Here is a 19,310-nt window from a genome sequence, read left to right as displayed (position 1 = left end):
ATGCTTGACTATTCAAGGTTTCACTCTGGTTATTTGGAACTTCACTTTGAGCATTTAAACTAGAATGTACCAAACGTATATCTTTCTTTAGAGTTTCATTCACAGCATTTAATCTAGAATTTAAAGTTTCATGTAATTGAAAACTCTGAGCTTCTAGTGTATCATTTAAATGAGAACTTATTAAGCCTAATTCTTTCCTTAAAGTCCCATTCTGTGCATTTGACTGCAGACTTTGAGCTCTAAAAGCCTCATTCTGAACATTTAATTCTTTTCTTAAAGAAGCCATTTGAGCATTTGAAGCTGCACTTTGTGCTTTGATTAAATGTGCTAACTCAGTCCATTCTGGCATTTCTCTACTGATTCTCATAGCGAAAGTGGGTTCTTGAGTTTCTTCTACTTGTTTCACGTTATCCATATTCTTATGAGCTTTATGTCTAGTAAGCATTTAAAAACTTCACTCTAAGTATAATAAATACACTAATACAATTCACTCCACAGTTTATCCATCTTTACACTCCAACAATAAAGTTCTTTTTTATGCTCACCTGGCATAGAGTTTAGGCTGTGTCGGTGAGTGGATGTGGAATCAGCAACAGTGAGCAACAACTGGTGCCGGTGGTGTCAGATGTAGATTTCCGCATTGACGTCGATGAGCGGATGTGGAAGCAGGTCAGCACCAATGAACAGCAACTGGTGCTGGCGGCGTCAGATGTTGTTTTCTGCGTCTGCGTCCTCACAATGCAAATGAGAGCTGTCTACTCCCCACACCGGATCTTCTTAGTTGAATTGTTCTCGGCTCATCTCTTCTTAGTCTAATACATAGAGATCTTCTCTCTTTTCTTTTAACATTATGACTTTGTTACGTCTTCCCTTTTGTTGCATTTATTAATTTTCTTCACTTGATTTTTAGGCTTAGTCAAGAACAAGAATTCTCGTGAAAGGGAAAGGTAGTAATAACAATTGCCAACCTGTTGAATATTTACTGTATAGATAACAGTGACTTTTAAAATAATAAGTAAAACATATGGTAGGTGGAAAAAAGACTTGGAGGCATTCATGAACATGATTTCAGTAAATTGTAAGATTTGAGCTTCACAAGATGGTTAACAGATTCCAGGCTGCGAAAACTCTGCATGGCATGGGAAGCTCCAACCATGTTAGTAAGGATTAGAGTAATGTGTGTGCTGCATGAGATCACCAATAATTCATAAAGTTGCAAAGACTGCAATGCTAGAAAGTGCATGTGAGGTTGTTGATATACTGATGGAGGTTTTGCATTTGTAAAGCCTTGTTTTCACATTTGATGCAAAAGTGACAGTACAGTTTACAACATACCCATCATAGTTATTGGCTACGTTGCAAGTAAGCAGAAGCGCTAAGATAGCCTTCGATGAATACCAGCTCAATTGAGAAATTTGGTATTGATCTTAGAGAAAAACCTTAGTTAAGAAAAATTCAGATGAGTTGTATGAACTTCAGCATTCCAATGGTCTGTGGATTCAGGTAGTAAGGTCTTCATCCCCGAACATGGTCAGTGGTTAGGGCTCCTTTTATTTGAAATTAATTGTTGTTAAAAGAATTCTGGTGGATTTGTATCAAGTTCTGGTTTTGATAGCAAATTTCTTTAGCCACCTTATATAATTTTACTCATTTTGGGTATTGTCTTTGTCAGGATTCTTGATAACAGAAAGAAAATTAACATGTGAACATTCATGGCACTAAAAGTGTCCTGTATGTACTACGATGATTCTCCTAAACAGCAAAATGAAATTTAATGTAAGGATCCAAATTAAGCATAAATGTGCATGACAAAAGTTCATTAAACTTTTTTTGGTTTTGTACATTGTGTACATTTTTCTGCTTATAACTGCAATAAAGATCTAGATTATTAAAATGTAAATCATCCACAGTGCAATAAAAACATAAATAGATGTAGTAGATGAGCTGTTCAAAAACTAGTATACCTGTGAGATAAAATCATAAGTAATAATCCTGAAATACATAATTTTGAATATGTACATAAATTTGTCATTGCTATAAATCTCAATACATGTTTGTACAATGAAAGGAAACCATTTATTGTAGTATCAATACATTAAAATCATAAACATTGACAAAATATAATTTATCAATAAACACGAGTTTGTGACAAAATACCATTTCAAGTTGTTCACACCATCTAGGGAAAGAGGCAACACAAAGCATGTACTAAACAATCCAGAAAGTCATTTACATAGTGGACAGTAGGTGGAATGCTGCCACTGGTAAAAAGCCAGCACCAGCTTGATATGCAGCCTCTATTACTTCCAACAACAAAAAAGAAAAAGTCCATATACTAGTTCCTAATACAATTACTGTTCAAAAGAGATTGTGACTGCTCCAGTCTTGTGCAAAAAGTTTCCATTCCTCTCAAGATGATGTTTGGGCACATTATCCAGAATTTGAAAATTTTTTTCAGAATAGGGCTCGACTTATCTTTTTCATTATTATGGCGATTCCTGAGAGTGCACTCATTGTGGTTCTGAATCTGTGTGCAAAATTTCTGCCTGTGTGTCCAGCATGATTCTAGCTACGGGGTATATGATTTTATTCGTCACATGTAAGTGACATCAGTGCAGTAACTATGGTGGCAGCTTGAACTGAACAACAGATGTTCTTTCGACCAGTCCATTGTGAGTGGGCAGTGTTAAGTAGGGGGCATGTGGCTGCAGTGGTCGGTGTTGTTGTTGTTGTTGTTGTTGTTGTTGTTGTTGTCACAAATCATAACTAAGCAACATTTCTAAATAAAGTAGTCATTCTCCAGAATAGTTTGAAGAAGAGAAAAACATTCACATAAGTTTTCCCCATACACCTTGACTCCTGAACGAAAATTATATGTGGACACTAGAGATCAGAAATGAGTTTAGTATACTCGCCAGTGGGTCCTTTAGCGTCATCTCTGAACTTGCTGTCTCAGTCTGCTCGCAGACTCAACTCGCAAATCTCCACTGTGACCCTTTTAACTGAAAACCTGTCACTTTAATCTATTGTTGGGTACAAATGAACTGTCTCTGTGTAGAAAAGAGAGTGAGTTCTCAGGAGGTTGCAGGCATAACTGACAGCTCACTACATTGCTGCTACATGCACAACTGTTAGGCATCACAATTATTACCAATACAGTGACTGATCAGTTAACAGTGATTAATGTTTTTTTGTGTGTGTGTTTGTTTGTTTGACTGCTATAGATTTATTTTAATATCTAATCTATATTCAGAGAATGTCTAAAAATCACGTTGATATACAGACAGGATCAGCAAGTAATGATGTACGTGATGGCAGTGCAAGAAAACATGAAATGGAGATGAGTGGTTATCAGTTCTTAAAATAAATTTACAGCAGTCTTTGAAATAGTTACACAAATGAATGATAAACTACACAACTTGCTATTGGCCTGAAAATGCAAGGTGCCATGACCAAAAGAATACACAGATAATGTACTTTTTGGTTGCAGGTATGTAAGTGTGATGTAGATTTGTGGCTAGTTTTTATTTGATGGAGGAGACACATGTTTTCTCATGGTGAAGTTGGAATAAACAAGGACACAACCACTTTGTTTCATTGGATAAAATTTTTCTTCTTCTTCTTATGGGACGCATTTGCAGTTCTATACACTGCACCACTTAATTTTCATCATACACCCTACATAGCTTTGTTAGAGGCCATGTGATCCCAAAGTCGGTCATTTTCACCCTTCACACTACTTTACATTAGCAAAATTGTGCACTCAACTTGTGTGTTATGTTGTGGCTTTACACTTCTGCACACTTTAGTAAGAGATAGCGTGTCAATGAGTAGGAAGCAACCACAATGCCACTATTCTCAGACTCATCATACTCATAGAACTGCAGTGGGAAGGAAGGAATTTTAGTATAGCACTGTATTGTATAGCAATGTATTGATTTTTAATGTATGCAGCCCTCAAAATTAACCAACTCTATTTTTGATCTCTATTAGATGCATGCTACAATGTCATTGAAATGCAAAATGCAGACAATTTTGCACTGGGAAAAATAATTACTGGTGATGAGACTTGGTTTTATCACTAAAAACCTATTGCAAAATGACAAAGTACATTAATGCACATGAAGCGTCAACACTTTGACAAAATAACTTACATTGAAGCCAATGCGACATGAGAGTTGAACAACACCCCGAAAGAGGAATTTTCTGACAGTTTCACATGGTTGCATGAACATTCTGCCCATTGTACTCGAGTGAGGGGAGACTATGTAGAACACCTAAAGCATTACTGTTTCTTTATTTGTTATTAAAGCAGTCTCGACTTTTTGGCTGCTGAGGTACAAGGTGGGGACATTTAGTACACGGAACTGTCACTTCTAGTGACAGCAGTTGTTTTAACCTGGCTGGGCATTGAGTTTAATTGAACTTGGATGACAGTTGTGGGTACATCATTCAATGTTGCTTCAACATGCTGCCAAAGTTCATCCAGAGTAGCAGCTGGTGAGTGGTGGCATGCCAGTCTCTCACCAACTAATGACCAGGTGTTTTCAGTGGGTAAGAGATCTGGAGAACATGCTGATCAGAGTACAGTTAAACACCCTCTGTGTAGCAATAATTCAGGCCACTACAGGCAACATACTGTCTTGCATTATCTTGTTGAAAGAGAAGGTCATGGACACCTAAAAAAAAAAAAAAAAAAAAAAAAAAAAAAAAAAAAAAAAAAAGGCAGAGTCACCATCCTCAACAAGTCAGAAATGTAATGGCTGCTGTCCAGATTACCAGCTGTGCAAACCACATGATCTGGGTGTGTACCCAATAACACACTATACATCACAATAGTTGCTGGGTTTATATGACAGTGAGAAATGCAATCTGACAATGTTTCTCCTCCTGGGAACCACCGTTCACAGGTACGCCCATTGTGATGATGTACGCGGAACCGGGACCCTCCGAAAAGATGACTTGGAGCCACCCCTGTGTTCAGTGTTGTCATTAGGTGTACCGCTGTCAGTGCACTTATCTGCCGCCATGACAATGATCACTGTGTTGAGAGCATGTAGTGCTCCAGATGCCATCACTCTGCAAGTTTAATCGTCTATCTTGTTGCAAACAAGCCCATTTTCTGACTCAGTGTCTGAGATGTGGCTGTGTAATCCTGCATGGGCAAGGGACTACATACGTGTCCTCTGGCATGCTGTATGTTGTTGAGCATGGCCCTCCATACGCACGGGTTCTGTGATTGCACGACAATCATGGCTTCCTGACCAGGAAAAACAGGAATATTACTGGATGATAAAAACTACATTCTAATGGGAGACTATCTTCCTGCTGTGGAATTCAGACACATGGTGGAATATGTTACTGCTTCATACATGAGGCAGAACAAGATCTTCTCGCAAGAACCAACATTCTAATGTGATTTATGAACCAGAAATCTGCTGTGCAAGCGTTCCTTGTATACACAAAATGTAGGCAGTGTTTATCCTTCGTAATTTGTACTTTTTCACTGAAATGGTAATTTACACATCCAAGCATGTAGTACACTATGTTATGCCAATTTGAAATTTGTTGCACGCTGCCTTCATGGTGTTGCAGCTTTAATGGGCAGCACCTTAGGTATGGTGATATCATAATTTTGTGTGGAAGTGTGGAAACCTCAACAAGATTAAATGGTTTGGTGAAAGACTTGACATCATGCACTCGAAAATTGTTGTATAGATGGCAAGAGGGAAGTGTATGAACTTCCATTACCTAACCATAAGAAATTCAAATGAAGCAGTTTTCCATAAGTGGAAGGTAACATAATCTAAACATACTTATGTATACTGCTGAAGTGTAACACTATAAAGAACAAGGTGTTAGGAAATCGTATTGTAAAATTAAAATAGAAATAAAACCAAAGAGAGAAAGGTATGTAGACTACCAGCTAACAAAGAACTAACTCTCTTTGGTGTGAATGTTTTGTAGGTAAAGAGGTCAGAATTAATGTTTGATGCCATGCTAATAGAACAGCTAGAATCTTGTCTGTATATTGCAGAAAAGGAGACAAGTAAGTTAACAGAATCAGTAGTTTAAGAAATTGTCTGCTAAGAATTGCAGAACTATTACTTTTTGCTGACAGGTAAAAATTTTCAAGACTTCTCTCTCATAAGGAGTCCTGTGACTGTCAAATTTCTGGGGGAGGAAGAAGTTAATATTTGACTGATATCTGGTTGTTGCAGTTGCTTTCTCAATAATGGTGCAAACTTTGCACCTAGATTGAAGAAGACCATGTTCAACCATTATAGGAATAATCTTAATAATGCAAAACATTGGTTGAGTTGTAAACAAGAAAATCTTGGAAATTTGCATAATGTGCACAGATGTTGTAAGAAATGAAATTTTTTTCATACTGAGTGAAGTAGTCACGACGACTGCTGAATGAACAATGTAACTTTAGTATGAATTGTTAATGTGCTTTTGAAATGGTACCCGCAGGCTGGAACTGGCATTCTCTCTTCAGGCGTGGCACATTGCCTACTGTACACTTTACATGGTACTGTTGACTATGTTCTTAGTGTCACCACTTTGCTAGATGACACTGCTAACTTAACTCTTCATTGTGCTGCTTTGCACATCTGCAAAGAAGAGTCTGAATTGGATTTTATCTGCTGTTAGTTATAGTTTAACTTTGTTGATTGCTTTGCTTTATTTGATTTAGGGACTCTCTATATGGGTATTAGTACTTGTAACCACATACATATGGTGCAGATTTGCACAGTCACAAAAAAGTTATTTTTTGAAAAAAATTATTTAAATATTTTCTAATGTTCTGCCTGTATCCTTGACTATGCTGAATGATTAATTGGCAGCTTTCATTATAAACTTTTATTTATTGATGTACTTCATTTTGTTGAAAGTAAATGATTTCAGTGTATTGACATTATATTGAATGGGTTCCTTTTGTTGCACTGATAAATAATGGTTGTGTAATTATATGTCTTACTGCTTAGTTAATGATGAATTCATGTACGTATTTAAAGTTGTTTTTTTAGTTTCATATTTAAACAATGAGGATTGACTTTATGTTCCTGGCTTTGCAGCTTTTCGTATGTTCATCTATTTTATGCATGTTTCTTTGTGGTTAATTTTCCTTGTAATTACTTAGACTGTAATCATTCTTATGAGTAGAAGAATATACGTAAAAAGAAAGACAATTGCTTATGGTTATACATGAATAATTCTATTTCATTCTATTTAATTTAATTTTGGTTTTTAAAGAGGTAGGTTATTTTACATGCTGTACTGTCTGGAGTAAAGTGTTTTGGTCACCTCACAGTGCACTTCAAGGATGTTTATTTTGTGACATCAAGTTATAATATAATGCAATAATGACAGGGTGGTAATAAATTAACTTCCACTACTTGAGAGGGCCCATATGGAAAAAGTGTGAGTGTACGACAATGAAACCTTGTGGAAACATTTGTAAGGACATTTGGTAGAGGAAATAATGAATAAACCATTGAAAGAAACACATTTTAATACACATATGAGAGGGTAACATTTATGAATTGTATACCAAGCTATGTTCCAAAATGTTCTTCTACCTTTGTGTGGAAAGAGGACCACTCTGTGTTCCTTTAATGTGTTAATACTCACAAAAAGGAGTAGCACTGTTGCTGTTGTTTTGATAAAACAGCTTTATAAGTAAAGTCCTGCTTATGTTGTTCAAACCTGTCTTGACTGTCTGCAACTGTAATGCTCACTGATGCCTGTGTTTCAACCCCACATCACTGTACCTGTACCAGTGCCTAATGGCAAGTCATGACACTTAACACTACTAGCAACACAAATACTGTAAATTTGGTTAGCCATACAGTAAATAGTTTTCTGTCTGTTTGTCTCCAGCAGTGAAAGTTTTCTTATAACCACCTTGTATATTTAATATGAAACTCTGTATCTATTGTATTAATTTTAGACCATATATCCTTTCATGCCTGTGGGCATCATTCTGCGATTAAGTATATATTCCACTTTCTGATTCTCTTTTATGTTATCATAGATTCTGACAGTGGTGGTGTGATGATCGCTTGCTTTATTTCCTCATTGATTGTCCTCGGTGTCGACACACTGTGTTGCTATACTGGCTGGTTCTTTGCTTTCACTGTTCACATCCACCCAATATACACATTTAATATGGCCAGTTAACTATCGTTCAACTTTCGTTAAGCCTCATTAATAGGTTGCAGCCAAACATCCACATACTGCTACAATAGTTTACTGTTGAACATCTATGAGCAGTAAAAACAGAACCACACATTTCACAGTCTTTCAAATAAATTGAACAGATATTGTCATTGCTTTAACACACGGCCTATTGGTGTAACACTTATTTCAGTTGAGTTAATGTAACCAATATGGGTTCGGTGTCTGAAACTTGGTTGTGGACTGACTGTCTCAGGACCAAAAATCAGACCCTTATATATCCTCACAATAATAGGCACTGAAACTACCCATTGTTTGATGTTTAATTTACATAAGTTACAATTTTAACCTGCTCAGTCAATTAACTGACTACATCGAAAACTTCCTTCTTTTTAACAGTTTCTTCTACTATAAGAATTAAGTTGAATTATTTGTTTAAATCATGAAATTAACCAATATTGCTATGCAAACAATACTTTTGACAAAACTGGAAATTATTTTGGAATTAATTAAGGGCTGGTTTTGCTAACACGTTTTCGAATAGCGCCAAATAGATCCTTTAAGAATACTATTAGGTGTTCCTCCAAATGTTTACAATTAGTACAGAATTTATATTTGTTTGTAAGTCAAAATAGTCAAAATAAATTAGGAATTGATGACATACACAAAACTAAGCATAAAATTAGATCTGGTGCTATATTGTTTAAAACTGAGGGCCAACCTTTCCTTTTTATGAAAATGCAGATTATACTCATGTATGTTAATGGTAATTAGTCAGACATGAAAAAAATAAATTTTAAGGAGGAAGATGGCAGAACGAGGGGGATTTAAAAAATATCCCAGCTTGCTTCGTCACAGTCGTAGCCAAAAATGTGAAGATGGATAAAGTGTTGAAACAAATTTTTCATGTAAACTGTAGATTGGTGCTAATATGATTTCTGACCTCTGTCAGCAATTTTTATCTTATAATCTTATATTATGAAAGTATTGTGGGGTGAGTGTGGTGTGTTACATATTTTGCTCACTAAATACACAAAATTTACTAACAGGTGTCAGTTTTTTGGGGCACATGGCATAAATCTGTATGGTTTACTAATAATGTTTCAAGTCATGTCTCTGATTGTAGATTAAATTTAATAGATGTGAAATTATGAAAATTGTAAAAGGCAAGTCAAAGAAAATTGGAACACTACTGCCCAACTACACCCACAGTAGTATAACAAGAGGCTTTGGATGGCACTTTAATGATTGCTCCTTGTGAGTGTTAGGGTTCTGTGCAAAATAAGCTGGTGAGTAATAACCAGAATACATGTTGGAGTTTCTGAAGACTGATTAGTGTTTTGTTGTCCAATGATATTTCTGCATGTGGAGTTAGGGAGATGCACTGCTACTACTCTCCGTTTCAAGTATAGCAACACATCTGTTGTGAATCATTGTAGTGGTAGTGAAACTTCAGAGTTCGTGAATACATTAATTGTTAATCTATCTTGTGTTGTAATTTTATATTTAGTATTAACAGAGCAAAATTATTTTTTAGTTTTGACTCGCCTAGTAATAGTTCAATACTTGTAAATTAAAGTTGTTAATTCCAGAGTGATCCATATGTTAAAATATTTGTAACTGGTAGTCAACTGCTGATGTCATTCACATGCAAAAAAGTTTAATGTTATAGTTTACCTTGTTCTTTGTTTGGATTTATTTTTTACTTCCATTTTTCTTTTTCATCCAGACAATAATTTATGGTTTATTTGCTTTAGTACCATGTTCATTTTGTTTCTCAGGCATAAGTAAGAATTGTATTGCAGAGGAATTCATTTCAGTTAAAATACATATCCTTCAAAGGTGGTGGAAAGAATACGTACAAAGAAGACAACCTTTGCTCTGCTAGAGTGGAGATAAACAAATTTCTTCTCCATAATGGATTGATGTAGAAACTGTTTAAGCTAGAGAATTATTACAGTTCCTGATGCTGTATCTATGGATCAAACAGAAATCTGTTCATTACTCTCTTCTTATTTCTGGTGTACCTTTATGATATTTACCACTTACTACTTCTGTTGCAACTAATTCTGGGTAACCAAATTCATGGCTTCTGTTTTGACAGACGTGGCAGTCTGCCTGTATCAACAGAGTCATCTCGAAGACAAACTAGTTTTCGTCGAACATCAACAATATCACATTTGTAGTAAGTTTGGCTGCATTTGACACTTACAATGTTTGCTTTGTCTTTAACCTGAGTGCACATTCTGAGTAAAGTGTGTTCTTTTCTCATGTCTGTGTTGCAGTGTGCTGTAGCATCTTAAAATTAACTCGTAAATTTTGAGGGATAGGCGTAATGTAACAATGCCAATTCATCACGTTGGGTGTGTTTTGTGCAGTAGTCCTGCAGGGTTTCTCCACATTTGAAAAGTCATACTTGTTCCATGCATTTACGTGTTCATAGTGTGAATGTCCTTACATTTGTTCTGTTTATATGTGGCATGATATGAAGTCTTCTTTCTGTCCTATCTGTAACAAACATTGTTTAGTTTGGATCTGGTGTGTTTCTGACAGAGGCAGTTAGTCTTCTGATTCATTTAATGAATTATTTCCAATTATAGTAGAATTATTTCTCACTGGGTGGTTGTCATCTCTTAATTTGTGCTTTACAAAAATTGCTATAATTGCTATTGACTTTCACTGTCATTTCTCAAAGACTGCATTACTTTCTAACAAACTTTGTAACTTTCATGCTGCTATTACATGATTAATATCTATAACAGCATTTTTTACTGTGTAAGGTGATGGAATTTGCATTAGTTTGTCAACGTATTTTACCTGACTTTACTAACCATTCTGGAATGCTTATTGTTGGTGGTGGTGTCTTTCTTCAGTCGCATGTTCTTGCACGTGAAGAACTAAAAATCTCTACGTTTATACACTCGATATTATAAGACTCTGTTTTGTGCTGCAGTTTAGCACTGTCTTGGCACTCGGAGTCTGATTTGCACAAGCACCTGTCGACATGCACCTGGAAGTCTTTCTGTCTGTCATAGACTTAAAGACTCTTTTGACTGTTGGTTTTCTTCAGTTTGACACAGTGGAAGATTTTGTTACCTGTTGTTCATCTGTTTTTCAAAGTAAGTTACCAATTATGTTTAATGATTTATAAGTACAATGAACATCAGAACTACTTATGATTTTAAATATTTTAGATTGCAGTTTTTTTGCTATGTGGTTTTGCTTCTTTGTTTTCATTTTCGTGTTATAAAATAACTTACTGAGGGACTCTAATATCATAAGTTTTTATTCATAGAATCAATGGTGGTGTTTATAATTAATTAAATTAGAGTTTAAAGATGTAAAGGAACCACTTTCAATCTTGCAACGTTATATGTAATGTCAGGCATAACATCAGGTGCTTTTACAAAAACTTCAAAATATTTAAACAAGCCAGTAGCTTAACATCTTGAGTTGGGCCTGTTGTGAGAAGATAAGTAGCTGCCTTGTTGAAAAGTGTGCAATATCAATGACATTGTTTGATGTTGTGTCTGATGTTATACCCTCTGGACATAAATGGTTTTTATGGTAACATTATGCTATAAATTACTCGTCCTTACATGAGGCTTTCCTTGGCGTGAAAGTATAAGCAATGTAAATTGGCTTGGATATAAGGGAAAGTGTCTACATGAACAAACAAAGGCATTTTTTTAGAAAAAGTATCTCCCTCAGTGTGTCATGTTAACTTTTCCAATAAGAAGAAAAATCTCTTTAGCTTCATCAGTGCCCAAATTTACAGGGCAGATGGAGTGCAGGTAGGGGAGGGCATGTTGTTGCCACAAGAATGGCTGTTGATATACTCAGGAAGATAATCTGGATGTAGGTGATACTGAATGCGATGTGAAACTATGTAAATTTAGAGAGAGAGAGAGAGAGAGAGAGAGAGAGAGAGAGAGAGATGAAATTGCATAGAGAGAGAGAGAGAGAGAGAGAGAGAGAGAGAGAGAGAGAGAGAGATGAAATTGCATATTATAAGAAGGTAAAAAGAGGGTGTTGGGTCTGTTATCCATGTATGAATTTAATAAAGAAGTTTTAACTGTGCAATGGAGGATGTGCTGTTTTGAGATTGCTTAGCAGGTTGAAATTATTTTTGAGACATGTACCTCAACGCAGAAACTAGCCATTTACAAGCATTCTCTTATCACTGCAGGAATCATGCACAACCTAAGACCTGCCCTCACAGTTACAGTTCTGCCAGTACCTTTGCTACTTGCTACTATATGCTAATTACCACATTATCTTGTAGGATATTGTAATAGGGGTTTTGCAGGAAGGTCTGAGTTTGTATCTCTCAACCAAACAGTGCTTACATTATTAGTCCTGTAACTGAAAACATAATAGATGCTTCTGTATGTTCACTATCTCAGGGTGAGAATGTTAGGAAGAAACTAATATATCAATATATTATTAAAATACAATGAAAATACAATTTTATTGGGTGTATGATAGTACAATAAAAATGGATTCTGAAAAAGGCTGAACACACAAGTATATGTGTGACATAGAATATTGAATAGAGAACAGCTGGAAGGTTTCAGGCTCACAAGTGGTCACTGATAGATGACTGCCCAATCATTTCATTTGAGAAAGTGCATCAGTGGATACTTGGTTTAGCTGTTTCATTGAATTAGTGAATGCTCACATAGGACAATCACTTGTATTGTTGAATAGTTAAGGGGTTATCCCTCTGTGGCCACATGAAAAACAGATGATTTATTTTTTAGTAAAATAAAAAGTAATACTAAATATGGTGGTGTAGTTTTATTCCTTACACTTCTGTTTTTAACAAATCATTTCTGTGTCCACACCGGACACTCCCGGTAACCGCTGCACCAGGTGAAAGGACCCCTTGCAGCAGAATATTGGTCATTGGCAGAAATTCCCAAAGCCCTCATATTGGACCTCTAATAAACTAATTTTGCACAAGCCTTTTCCAATATATTTTCTTTCATACATACACAGCACAATTGAAAAATTTTAAGTTACAACAAAGGGGTGACTTGTTGAAACAAACGCCACTTCCCCCCTGCCCCCAAAACATTGATCCAAAAGCATCCACTGAAAATAGACTTCTGAAGATATTGCAAAATTTCTGCACTCACAGATAGAGAATTGAATTTCGAATGATGGCATGAAACTCATATATGTTGTTCTCAAGTTGTGTTCCCTGCCAATTTCCTCCAATTTCGAAAATATGGTCTGGAGAAAATGTGTTTAAAGTTTTGGGTCAGATATTTTCTATTTAAGTTACACACATCTGAAATCAGCAATCCCTGGACCATACAACAATCCCAGATTCAGAAGGAGATCCTCTTCCCTCTTGTTTGTGGCCATGGTGTCCTGCAGGCCTTTTTGGCAGCTTCTGTCACTCGCAGTTTCTGTTATCTGCACTCTCTTTGCTTGATGTGCTTTTCATCTGCATTTGTGCAGAAGCTGTAACAGGTTGATCCTAACTCAAGTTTGAGCATATTCAAAATTTCCATAATGCCTGTTAGGCTGTCACTGAAATTACATGCTGCCTCACTGGCTGCAATGTTGAATATTTTTTTCCCACTGTGAATGGTTTTTAGAGACACTTTTTCACAAATCACATTGTACCTTAATTATGGAGTTTTTGATGAACTTGTAATGAAGAGTACAATAATGTAGAATCTCGGAGAACATTTTAAATTATAAAGAAAAAAAAATGATTTTCTGAAATTTTCAAAGAGGACTACACCCTTCAGTAAAGACACTTTTTGAGGTATTTACTAGGCTCAAAGGATTGGACAGTCACATTTGAGAAGCTGACAGAGAACGTGACGCCATCCATCTTTGTTGTGCTAGATTTTCTCCCATGTAGATACATTTGTATGTACAACCTTTGTCAGAACTGATGAACATAAAATAGTAATAAGACACTGAAATTTACGAGCAATGGGAATAGAATTTATTAGAAGGATATGGTCTTAGAGGAAGGAGTGGAAAAAAGGATGAGGAAATTTTTTGTGTGTGTTTGTTACCTTGATACTGTAAACGTAAACTCTGTCAAAAAGTCCTGGCTGACTCATCGGTACCATGCACCTGCTGTGTCACCCTTTCCCAATGATGTCGATATGGAGGGGCATTGGGACAGCGCACTGTTCTCCCGGCTGTAGTCAATTTTGTGGTCTAGAGCTGCTGCTGCTGCTTGGTCAAGTAGTTCCGTAATTGGCATCAGAAGCCTGAGTGCACCCCATTTCAGTCCTGCAACTGAGGAAAAATCTGCACCAGTAGTAGGAATTGAACCTGGGTCGTCTGCAAGGCCCTCAGCTGCACTGACCACTAAGCTAACAAAGGAGATGTCCTGGTAACAGTTCTCTGAAATTGCAATGGTGCAAGATGTACATGGGGTATCGCCAACGGTGATTTGACATCGTTGCTAGTCTTCCTGAAATCAGAGTTAGATGAACAATCGAGTCATCACTTACTATTAATGTACGTTGATTTAAACACAAGAAAGTAAAATGTGAGAACGAAGATGGAGTGAGAATTAATTAATGATAGAGTGAATGTTAAATTCTCAAAAGTTGATTGCTGTTAAGTCAAGTAACAGTACCAAGTGCAATTAGGTGGGAAGAAATTTTTCTGCACAAATGATCATGAGCAAATATTTTGAAGACCCAGACTTAACAGGAATATTTTACACTTAGTGTTGACAATCTGATCTGATCTTATTGCGGGAGTTAGTGAAGAGGAAGGAATACTGACAGTCGGTGTTGGAGTTAAAAAATCCTACAAGAAGCCTAGAGGGATTTTATGCTTGGCAGAGCAGATAAATATTCTGGTTATTAGAATTCTCCATACATTTAATTCAAATCGAATGTTATGGACATAGAGGAATTGTATATAAAGTTGAAGGTTATTGTGTATCATGCTCTGGTCAATTACACTCAGAGTCAAATAAGACTGGGGAAGATCTTACTGTTAATTAATAACATTACGAAAACACTAAGGAAACATAGATTGTGGCATGTTTCAAATAGAAAAGATTGCAAAACCCAGACAGGCCAAAGTCAGTAGGTATTAGAGCTATGCATGGTGCAAATAACAGTCTGACAATCCTAGAAAATTACAATTCTACATAAAATTGCCAAATGTATAAAAAAACTTTTATACTGTGACTCACTGCTGTGAAAAAAGCAGACAGCAAAAAGAAAGCTGAAGTCTTAAATCTTGCATTTAAAAAATTATTCACACAGGAAGATTCTACAGAGTTACCATTGTTTAACTGTTGCACAAACTCTCAAATGGAGGACATAGAAATAAACATCTCTGGCACTGAAAAGCATTTGAATAAGTTGAAAATGAGGCACCAGGCATCTGCGGCATTGCCCCTTTCTTAGATTGAATTTCCGCTGATTTTTTTTGTACTGTGAACAATCCCAAATGACTTAAAACTGCATAGATTATTCCTGTGTATAGAAGCCCAGAAGAATGGATGCTAAAATTATAGACAAATATCCTTAATGTCAGTATGCTTCAGTATTCTTCAGCATATTCAAAACTTGAATATAGTGAGTTTCGTAGAGAGAGAAAAACTTCTATCCGTAAAATAGTATGGATTTAGTAAGCATTGCTTGTGTGCAACAAAACTTGCCATAGGTGTGATGAGTGGCAAATGCTGTAATGAGAATAAGTACAAGTTAATGTTGTCATGTAGGAGAAACATTTGTGTAATCGTTTGAATACAGTGGTAGTCACATAAATATCTACGCATAACGCTGCAAATGATATGAAATGGAATGAACCCATCTTGTTAGTTGTAGGGTAGGTGAACGGCTGACTACAGTTCATCAGTAGAGTTCCATGGAAATGTAGTGCATGTAGAAAGAGACATACAGAAAACTTTTGCAACTAATTCTTGAGTAATGCTTGAATGTTAGGGAGCCCCATCAAATTAGAGTAAAGGGAGATTTTGAAGGAATTCAGGTGTGTGCAGCTATGAGGGTTACTGGTATTACGTGAGTTTATGGAGATGCTTCATGAACTCAGAGGGGAATCCTGGGAGTGAAGATGGTGTTCTATTCATGAAACACTATTTACAGAACCAGCATATGCAACTGACTGCAGAATGATTCTATTGGTGGCAATGCATATTTCACATAAAGACCACAAAGACTTTGTCTTTGGTATTTATCATTTCCATTAATTATTCAGTGGAGTCATCAGTGTTATATATTTCCTAAATGTTACCACTTGTCATTCATAAAATACTTGAATTATTGTTATGCCAGTTGGGCTACCTTTTCACTTAATCACTTTTGGTTTAAAGGAGACCACTCATAAAGCAGAAGCGTTGAGTTGCTGATATGCACACACGAAAGGAAGAAAAAGCATGCTACCTTTCATAGTAGAATAAACACACACATACATACATACATACATACATACAAGCACATGCTGAAGTCGATGTGGGGACATGAACTGGGAGGAGGTACACGATGGAGTAAGTAATTGACAATGAGCATTTTGTGCTCAGCTTCATGTTATGCCACTGGCTGGTCATCTTTGTGGTGGTGGCTATCCATCCCAGTGGACCACTGGTTGGTGGTAATACCAAAATAAAAAGCTGTGTAGTGTTTGAAGCATAGTTGGGTGCTTTTATTATGCCACCAGAGGCCAAGCCACCTTGGAAAGCAGCTACGTTGAGTCTGTGTGAATGTCTTTGTTTAACTGTGTCTTGTCAAAGGATAATGCTGAAAAACAGCAAGTTTTCTTACTTTTGTGTGTGCCTCTCAACAACTCAACACTTGTACCTTTTGGTGAGTGGCCTGCCTTAATCCAAAAGTATTTACATTCTACCAGAGCTTTCATACAATATTTGTAACTTAATCATTTATATCCTATCACTCACATGTTAGGTATTCATTGCATTATGCACTAATTTCTTTGTTAATACAATAGCTACACCATTCTTCTGTGACTGTTGGTTTTTACTATAAACTATTCTCAAATCTCCTGGTTTAAACTCACCATTCCCAGCCCATCTTGTCTCACATATTCCTAAAACATGTAATTGACACTTTGTCATAATCTTTCTGACTTCCTCCAGTTTTCCAAGATTTAACAGTGTTCTCACACTCCATGTGCCAACCATAAATTTATCTTTTTCTGGTCCTCCTACTCTTTCACCAAGAGGGTTTTGTGGAATGGCAACATGGGTAGCATTGTCATTCATCCTGCCAGACCTAGGGATCCAGAAGTAATGATAAATAAGAATAAATGCAGTATTATATTCTTCCATTGTTGCTACACATGGGATATCTGAATGGATCTTTAATGTAGTTTCCTGCTGCTTTCTACATCACAATGCCCTTAGCTTTGGTAACTCATCTGGCTTCAGGATTAGTTTCCCATCCCAAAGGCAATGGGGTGCTTCATCTCTATGCACTCATTTGCCCTCCAACGAGACGGTTAGCAATTGCTAGAGGTTTACTTCTTGTTGTGAGAGACGTTCAGTCCCCACCTTTGTTAGCCACCTGAAGCAATGTCTGCTCACCACCACTAGGTGGTGGAGGTTGTGTTTTTCAATACATTGGGGAGGGGACTGTAAGACATTCCTATACTTTGCCAGTACTTTTGGGGATGTTTAACATACGGAAGACTAAACTGAAAAACTGAAAATTCATTCAGTTGTTCACCTGCAAAGTGAAAGCGTTTTACAAACACTACTGAGTTAACAGTAGTTAATGGCATCAAAATTAAGAGTATTTATGGACATAGTGTACTTTTTCAGAAGAATAAAGAGGAAATCTCAAGGAAAGTAGGTCAAAAGTAAAGACATATGAGAAATGGACCAGATTTTCTTTGAGGAAAATTGCTGTTGTTAAAAGTGAAAAACTAAGTATGTTAATTGTGTCTTAGTGAAGGAGACTGAAAGGTACTCAGTTTAGTAGTGTAGGCCATTGCCTTTATATTGAAAGGTAACAAAGCAACTAAAAGAAAAATTAACAGTAAAAATGTAAACACAAGAGCAAAAACTATGAGATGTTCACTAATGATATTGTTATTCATCAAGCAACTACAAAAGCCTCATTATTATATATACTGTAATCAAGAGTCCTCGGTGGAATGCAAATAACGGAAGGAGTAAAGGCAGCTACTTTCTCTCTATATAGTTGAGGTGTCTTGTAAAGGGGAGGGACACAGACAAGGTTGAAATTGTTGCTAAGCTTTCGGACGATGTCCTCCTCCAGCGTAACATGCACGCACGCACGCACGCACACACGCACACACGCACACACTCACACACTCACACACTCACACACTCACACACTCACACACTCACACACTCACACACTCACACACTCACACACTCACACACTCACACACTCACACACTCACACACTCACACACACACACACACACACACACACACTCAGTGTTTGACATGAGGGGTGTGTAACTGTGCAGGAGTATGGGGTGGGAGTGTTTTAATTAACTGTAAAGGACATTGACCATTGTCTGAAAGCTCAGCAAACATTTTCAATCTCATTAATGTTCAGCAACCATTTGATGCATTAACTGGTTTTATATCATTTATACTTACCATTATTTGATTATTTATTAATATATCTGTATTTTGCAATGAGATCATAGAGTATACATTGTGTCTTACTTTCTGCAGCATGTATTGGGAGTATGCTATGAATGTACCAATAGAAGAAGTCGTCTATGTTCATTGCCATCAGCAAGGTAAGATATAATAAAAACTGCAAAATTATTCTTATTCTCTTGGAGCAAATGGCATAATATAAATGTGTGTTTCATAAATGCAATGTTTGGGTAGCTGTGGGTGATACAGTACTCATAAAAACACTATCACAAAAGATATAGACTCATACCATGTTCAAATATCATCAGTAGTTAAAGTGCTGAATTTTCCTTGTCAGTTGATTTAGTGTGAGTTTCAGTTAAGTAAATACTACAATAATAAAATCATGGAAAATCTTGTATTAAGCACAAACATTGATATGAAACAATGTATAAAGCAACTGTTAATCAATGAACCAGTGACTGAAAAACTAGGTGTAGAACATTGTATGTCAGCTTCTGAAGTACTTTTT

General features: G+C 36.4%; 1 protein-coding gene across 7 annotated transcripts in view; it reads left to right on the top strand.

Annotated features, from left to right (window-relative positions):
* Positions 1-19,310, top strand: part of LOC126284259 (small G protein signaling modulator 1-like) — a 263,420-nt gene that overhangs the window by 76,413 nt on the left and 167,697 nt on the right. For 4 of the 7 annotated variants that reach the window (XM_049983060.1, XM_049983063.1, XM_049983061.1 and 1 more), the window contains exons 10-11: positions 10,289-10,369; positions 18,872-18,939. In XM_049983060.1, the coding sequence (XP_049839017.1) occupies positions 10,289-10,369; positions 18,872-18,939 (149 nt within the window). The remainder of the gene's footprint in view (positions 1-10,288; positions 10,370-18,871; positions 18,940-19,310) is intronic. The other 3 variants (XM_049983066.1, XM_049983065.1, XM_049983064.1) reach the window with 1 other exon arrangement.

Source organism: Schistocerca gregaria, chromosome 8 (genome assembly GCF_023897955.1).
Source record: "Schistocerca gregaria isolate iqSchGreg1 chromosome 8, iqSchGreg1.2, whole genome shotgun sequence".
In the NCBI taxonomy this organism is placed as follows: Eukaryota; Metazoa; Arthropoda; class Insecta; order Orthoptera; family Acrididae; genus Schistocerca; species Schistocerca gregaria.
The sequence above is the reverse complement of the archived record's forward strand: the minus strand, read 5'-3'. Positions and strand labels throughout refer to the sequence as shown.